Genomic DNA, 7,834 nt, shown 5'->3' on the forward strand with positions numbered 1-7,834 from the left:
CCCAATCTCTTCTTTCTTCTTATTATTATTTTTTTTGTTCAAGTTTATGTGTTCACATTTCTTTCTTTTTTGGCGTCACTTCACATATATTTCATTTTTATCGCATACTATGTTTGTGCACAGTTTCACAACTTATATGGGGAGTGCTCAATTTACACAAGTAGAGCTATCGACTGGCCTATTTGTTTAAAAGACTAAAACAAATAATAATAAATTTTAAATCTGTTATCAAAGCAAAACTTACTTTGTGTTCGGCTTTCTCAATTGAAATAAAAGACATATATTTCCTCTGAATAGTCCTATATAAAGATAGTATTTTTTTCTGTCGTATAATCTTATCTCCAAACAAAAATATACTAACTTGTAGAACTGGAAAAGTGACTAGTGGATAAATTTGATTTGAATAATCTATTAGCATCAACTAATATCATTAGATGAAGGAATCTCATAGACACCTTACCTAATACACACACTTATTTTCTTTTCAGATATACAAACGTACAAGATTAATTAATGTTCCACCCAAACTAAAAGCTACCAATATAGCGATATGAGTTCTCCTTTATCACCACGCACATTTAACCTTTATATCTCTTGATTATTGTTAGACTAGTAGATACATTTGGGGAAAATTATATCTTAGTTGACGTAAAATTTATGTATATTATAGTTACACGAAATCCATAATTCAAAAAGGAAGAAAGAATCATGGTTAGCTGTTCTAGATAGCTGTTTCATAATAAATGATATTTTCATTATTGTAATTGAAATTTAATGTTATTCAAAATTTCTGACCAATTACAAAATAATGTACTATTATTATTGGTTAAATTAATTTTATTTAATATGATTCTATGTAATTCTGTATTTTTTTAATATTTGTGTAAAAATCTTAAACATCACTTAAAATAGTACAGATAAAATATAATTTAGAAGTTTAATTTCTTTCTGGTTCCATCAAAACGGTAAATTGTTTAATTAATCTTAGTAACTATTGTTTATATTGTTTAACTAATCCTAGTTATCTAAGCTTTATATGGTTTATAAGCTTATTTTTCTGGTTCCATCGAAACAGTATTTTTTTTTAATAAATCCTAGTAAGTTAGTAACTATGCTTTTTTGCTTCCTCTCTATATAACTCATCTAACTGTCTACCCCCACCCCCAAAATAAATACTGTGTTTATCTCATTTTGAAAAGTCTGGCACATCCCACAATTATTTCCTTCCATAAGCTGAGTTTTACAAACAAACCAAAAAACTTGAGAATTCTCTTATTAGACATTTTAAACAAATCTCTGACCCTATTTGATTTTTCATTTTTACTTCATTTAAAGAAAATTTTGTTCTAACTCTATATCTTCTTTTGATTCAAAATGAAGCTGTGGACTTTGTTGTTTCAAATTTGTAGATATATTATTTACATCTTGATTTGTAACTATAAACTGATCATTAAAGTTTACTTTTCCCTCTAAAATAAATTAATTATATACGTTAATATTATCTTATTACTTTCAAAATTCAATAATTATTTTATCTAATTTATGTTTATATATAAGAAAATGAAAATATTTCATTTCTAAGAACTTTTAATTTGATTAAAGATCAAAAATAAATAAACTCATTTTTATTTTTAAAACACTTTTGTTAATCACTTATAGAAAAAATATATATGCAAAGTGTTTCTTTATAAACCATAATATTCTTTGTTTGTTTATTTGTGTTATTTAACAAATTTGTTAGATATTAATTTTAGTCAAAATTAAATACTAATTAATTTGTAAAATACTAATTATGTTGAATTGTTGTTAAAATAAAATAATTGAGTAACATTAGTAAACATGAAAATGAAAAGTGTTATTTAATATTTAATGATAAACTAGAAATGAAATCTATTTGGAATATATTTTTTACAAAAGGAAAGTAAACTAAATCATTAGAATAAATGTTTGTTTCATTTTTTCTTATTTTGGAAACAGAAAAAGAAAACTTTTGAAAAATAAAAATGAAGTCAACTAATGAAGATGTTTTTAACCAAGTCATAACTTTAGGTTCGAATGAATGAAGCTGAAGCTATGATCATATTTTATTGTTGAGATGGAAGGTTTACTTTGGGTAGCCTCATATATGAGAGACAAAAGGATAATCTCAATACAGTTCAAAACGAACTGCTCGGACTTAGTAGACATGACTACAAACCTGGTGGATTAGCCAACATTCATGACAGAGATCGAATTAATATTCCAGAGATTACATGAATTGAGAATGTGAACCTGTCTCGTATTCCTTGGAGTTGGAATGATCGGGCGAACGCGTTAGCATAAGAAGCAAGGATCAAAGACTATATTTTCCATATAAATCAGACCCGGTCATACGGAGGTGAGGTAGCCGGGCCTATCATATCAAAAGGGTTGTAGAAAGAGAACCATGCTCCCTATTTCATTCGACGTTCCGGGCAGGGAAAAAATCATTCGACCGACTTTAGTTTTGGGTAACAAGAAAGAAGGCGAGTTGATCTGCTTTGACCAAGGAAAAAGCCCAGTCAGCCACCAACTCAGTGCAGGTCACGTGACCTACAGCTTGGCCACTCATCTTTCTTTCCCACCTCAACAGAATAAGCCAAAACCAGGGAAATGACATACCAGGATCGGATCACATAAAAAGATTGGAAATGCTGCTCCGAGCTAAGGCAGCCGGCTAATTAGAATAGAAAATACTCGGACTCAGCGAAAAGGGTTAGGAGGAACCCTTTTTCTTCCACTAGGTAAGTTGGGAAGTCCAACATAAGGCGGGTCACTTACATCGAACCTCAATTCCATCGAGCCTTGCTCGAGGAATGCCTATGGTTGATAGTGAACAGCAGATATGCTACATCAAGCACTCACTTTATGTCTTCGTTTACTCTTTCACAGCACAACAGTGTGCTTGTGCTGAATAGATAATCCAAGTAATATAAGTGTTGCTCTTCCTAACGAAGAAACCACAAAGGCTATAGTAGCACCAGATGAGCTATCTGCCTCGTTGAGTGGCAAAGTGATTCATTTATTTTGTAAGTGGAAACTGAGGAGGCTAAGTCTTTTCTCCGATTCCTTGACATATTTTAAGAACCTGACTCAAAAGAGAAAAAAAAACCGGACTAAAAGATAGATCATTTTCGACGATTGAACTGCACCTGGATTTGAACGTTTTAGAGAATCAGCTCGTCTGATCACCACTTGATCTAGTTTAGATGGACAGCTAACAAAAAAACTATCATACGTTATTGCTTAAAGTTTACTCATTGAAATGCAAGAAACCAGATGTGTGTTGTTGCTTAAAGTTTACTCACTGAAATGCAAGAAACCAGATGGGTGTGAATGCAGTACACCATGGGTGTCTACGTGTAAAAACAAGTGGTAGAAAGTTGCTTCAACAAGAGATATAATTTAACACCCACTAGTTTGTTTCTGTGGATTCTTTTTATCGCCTCCAGGTGTTAGGCTTGAATATCAACTTTTTTTCTTTTTATTGTTCGTTTAAAATTAGGCTTGAAATTTCTTGTATTCCACCTAATAGCAAATTTATGTGTTCTCTTGGTTACCGAAGAAATCGAAATTCTCTGACTTGTGGATGGAAAATTGCTACATGTACATTATTCGTTCCACACCCTGTTGTACTTTTATCCTTTCTATATTCTCAGAGTAAGAAGTCCCCTTAAGATATTGCTAGACGATACCTGTCGTACTCTCTTTTAGTAAAAAGATAACTACATTTACATTTCATTCACGGAACGCCAGTTAGGACCAAAAAAACATATGCCATATGTGTTATACATAAGAGATTCTATACATAATCACCTATTGAGCACACAAATCTAAAACTGAAAGATATTTAGTGGTTAAGTTGCAACAAAAATGAGAGAATGATATTAGTGGTTATAACTTATTGCTTTACTGTACGTACGAGTGATACTTATTAGTCTTTCAGTGACATCATCCTAATCTGGTATAAGATTCGGTCGAATACAATAATAATAAAAAGAAACTGTACATACGTATTAAATTTATACCAGTTTCGATTTTTAAATGTCGGTTACAACGTTGTTCAAAAAAAAAAAAATGTCGGTTACAACTTATTATGAACGCATTCCAGAAAATGTTTTCCTTGAAACCACACAACTTTGGACCAGTAGACCGTTGGTGAGTGCTGTCTACTATGCTCTCAAATATTTCTGGAAGAGAAATGAGGACCGAAGCTTCCATCTGCCGTTCGCCATAGATATTGGTCGTTCCCCTTATCCGGTGCAAGAGGAGGAATTGTGGTTAGGACAATTTGGAGAGTTTGAGCAGACGGTGATCTGGCCGCAAGTAACAGCCTGCAGCCTCCAAAACAAAAGCACCCTTCCTGAGTCTCAGCATAAACTGTCCATTTACACCTAGAACAGATATCAAAGGTCCCAAGAAAGTCCATGCACAAACCAGAAAGAGGAAGTGGCACCATTTTCTTACCAAACAGCGCAAGAAGTCATTGATCATCGGTTTGAGCTTTATCATACTCCTTACAATAAGAGAAAATCTGGTTGAATCCTGTGCATGGTCGGCCCTGAGAATTTGGGAGTGTATTGCAATGTCTATGTAAAAAAATAATTTGGGGGTCTAAAAATGTTTTTGAGAGTTTATGTATATGTAGTTTTTTTTCAAAAAATTTCAAAAATCTGTTGCAAATGTTTTATTATACATGATCCAGAACCGGTCCTGATCCTGTGTGAGCCAGTAACCACTCCTAAAAACATACTTCTTCAGCCAAGAAGCACATAATGATCGAGGATTTGAGAAATAGTTCCAAACATGTTCCCAGTCTAAAAACAAGCTGAAAATCTTCCAGATGACAAATGCCAAATCCACCTTTTGATTTTGGTCTACAAAGACCTTTCCAATTTATACCTTGTTAATTTGATAGACGCTTATGCAGTCAGATTTATATGTAATATGTTAAGTTTAAAGTTGTGTCGAAGTACCATAACTTATATATATGAAAATAAAAATACCAAAGATTACATACCAAAAAAACTTATGTATATCTAAATTACTTTTAAAAAATTTAAATCATTTTTTATCTTAAAATCATATTAATATTTAAATTTCTAAATTGTAACCAACCAGAATTTTATTTCTTAAAATCATACACAGTGGCTTAACTTGTATGTTACGATTTATATGTGCTCATATATTAAGAGGATTAGAATATCAGAGAGGGTTATGTTTTTATCATTTAATATTACTATACGTGCATCATCAATGGTTAATGTTATAACTGAAATAGTGAACCAAATCTAAGAATCTTCATATACATATATAAAATTAGTAAACTATAGCAAGCATTGCACCATATTTCTGTGATTCCTTTTCTCTCTCTCTCTTTTCCAGTTTTTCTTTCTACTAGGAGATTTTTTTTGATAACATAAAACTAGATTATATAGTAGGCCATGTCGGTCCGGAAAGTCAAATCAGAGGAGAAAATCAACTTGAGTAAAAATTCTTTGCACTGATACAAACTTGTCTACCATTATGTTTTATGCTTTTAAATATGTCTGATCTTGAAATGAGAAAAGAAAATTTTATTTCGTCGAAATTCTTCCAAATGCGTAGAAAAAACTAATTATTTTTCAGGTGATGACATTATCTTCGCCAATTAAAAATAATCTGTCGCTAAAACTACATCAGAGTATTGGAAGGTTTTCATGCGTTCTGTTTCCCAAATCAGAGCTTCACACTCAGCATGTTAAGTTTAACATGCACCTCTTTTTTTTCTTTTTCATTTTGACGACCATGTACCTCCTTTCTAAAAGACTTTGCAGTACACACACCTAAAAGGCTGAAACACAAAATTATGTATTTCTAGTAAACCGGCCTGCTAGTAAATCATATAATATTTGACTAAAGACAATATATAAGACTTCTAAAACTAAAGTGTTACTGTATAGACTTGTGTGTGTATGAGGAGGAAACAAAACAGTACCGCTCGCTATTTCCATGTTTTTTTTTCTTTGGGTATTTATAATGACAATTTTAAAAATTATTTGGGTATTTTTGGATCAACGTTGTTAACATCTAAAGTTTGTGTTAAGATAAACTCTATGCAAAACTAATTCAGTAAAAAACGCCGTGGTATACGGTGACGGTTATAGCTTTATTATATTTTCAGTTATTATCTTCTTCTAAAGAATAATGGGATAAACATCAGTTAAGTTTAGTTTGATTGTGCGTTCTCATCATTACTAGGGTTTTCTACCTAGAGAAAAGCAAGAAACCTTAACCTTTTTTCACCATCCGCAACAAAATTAATGAAAACTTACTGAAGGGGTTAGGGTTAGCAATGGATAGGTTGAGTGACTTGAGTCTGTTGCCAGATGACTTGATCTTTAAGATACTCTCTTTTGTTCCATCCAAAGTTACAGTGACCACAAGCCTTTTGTCAAAACGTTGGCGTTCACTTTGGAAACACGTCCCAGCTCTTGTGTATGCCGATCCATATATTGACAGTGAATACTGGAGAGCTTCACGTTTTATCGACAAGTTTTTGCTACTACGTGACACTCATGCATCTCTAGAAACTGTGAATTTATATGTTGGTCAAAACTGTCCTCCTACAGATATTGAGACATGGGTTGGTGTTGCAGTTTCTCGCGGTGTGCGCCATCTTCTGTTTTGCCAGTGTAGTCCTAGACCATATTTCCTGCCCATACGGTTGCCTAGGAGTTTGTATACATGTGAAACCCTTGTGACTTTAAGGCTACAACAGGCCTTCATCGTTGATGTTCCTTTGAATATTTGCTTCCCGTCACTCAAAAGTTTGTCTCTTATATTTGTGGACTTCTCTAGCGATGAAACCGTTCATCAGCTTCTATCTAGTTGTCTTGTTCTTGAAGACCTAAAAGTGGTTCGAGGCAACTATGACGTGAAAACTTTCAAAATCATGGTTCCTTCATTGCAAAGATTAACAGTCAATGCTGTTTTTACAAATGGCGATCCAGTTACCGTACCTGATGCTGGGTTTATGATCGAGACTCCTTGTTTAAAGTCGTTAGCGATTATTAGCCAGTTTGGTTGGATCCATTCACTAGTGAAAATGCCATACCTGGTGAAGGCTAACATAAAGCTTCGACATGGAGATTCTAAGAATCTGCTCGGATGTGTTACTTCAGCCAAACACCTATCGTTATGTGTGAAAAAACCAATGGTAATAATCTATAGTTTATTTTATATGTATTGTGATTACAATTACATATCAATAGCATTCATTTATATGATGCTATTTGCAGGGTTCGTATCCAGTAGGCGACTTCAGTCAGCTCGTGTCTCTTAAAGTCTGTACATGCTCTTTAGAGTGGTATCGTCTTATACTCAGACGTGCACCTAAACTCCGCTTTCTCAGATTCCAAGGTCAAGCAAATTTGCTTCCATCTTCATACATAGATGATCTCAAGAAATGTTACAGAACTTCCGGAGATGTCGAGACTCAGTGGGAGCGACCGAGTTCTGTTCCTGAATGTTTGATTTCGAGCCTCCAAATTATCGAGTGGAATGATTACAAAGGAACAGTAGCAGAGAAGTCAGAGGCGAAGTATTTGTTTGAGAACTCTAGACAGCTAAAGACAATGTCTTCTACGACAAGTGTAGAGAGCCTACATGAAGGAGTTTTATCAAATGACGGTTTATAGACATAGAGTTCTAGTCGTTTTTTTTATATTCTTGGAGCATTATTAGTACCTAGGTTGTTTTGAATCATACTTTTTACAAGTTTTGATTGATGGAGCCCACACTCTGTTTTCAGAATTCTAGCTAATGACGTTTTATA

At 33.3% G+C, this 7,834-nt stretch overlaps 1 protein-coding gene across 1 annotated transcript; it reads left to right on the plus strand.

Moving 5' to 3' along the window:
- The first annotated feature begins 6,231 nt into the window (after nucleotides 1-6,231).
- LOC108841408 (putative FBD-associated F-box protein At5g56440) lies at nucleotides 6,232-7,834 on the plus strand. Its single transcript, XM_057002639.1, has 2 exons — nucleotides 6,232-7,216; nucleotides 7,299-7,834. The coding sequence occupies exons 1-2, from the start codon at nucleotides 6,353-6,355 to the stop codon at nucleotides 7,695-7,697; spliced, it is 1,263 nt and encodes a 420-aa protein (XP_056858619.1). The 5' UTR covers nucleotides 6,232-6,352; the 3' UTR covers nucleotides 7,698-7,834.

This window comes from Raphanus sativus, chromosome 2 (assembly GCF_000801105.2).
Source record: "Raphanus sativus cultivar WK10039 chromosome 2, ASM80110v3, whole genome shotgun sequence".
Classification (NCBI taxonomy): Eukaryota; Viridiplantae; Streptophyta; class Magnoliopsida; order Brassicales; family Brassicaceae; genus Raphanus; species Raphanus sativus.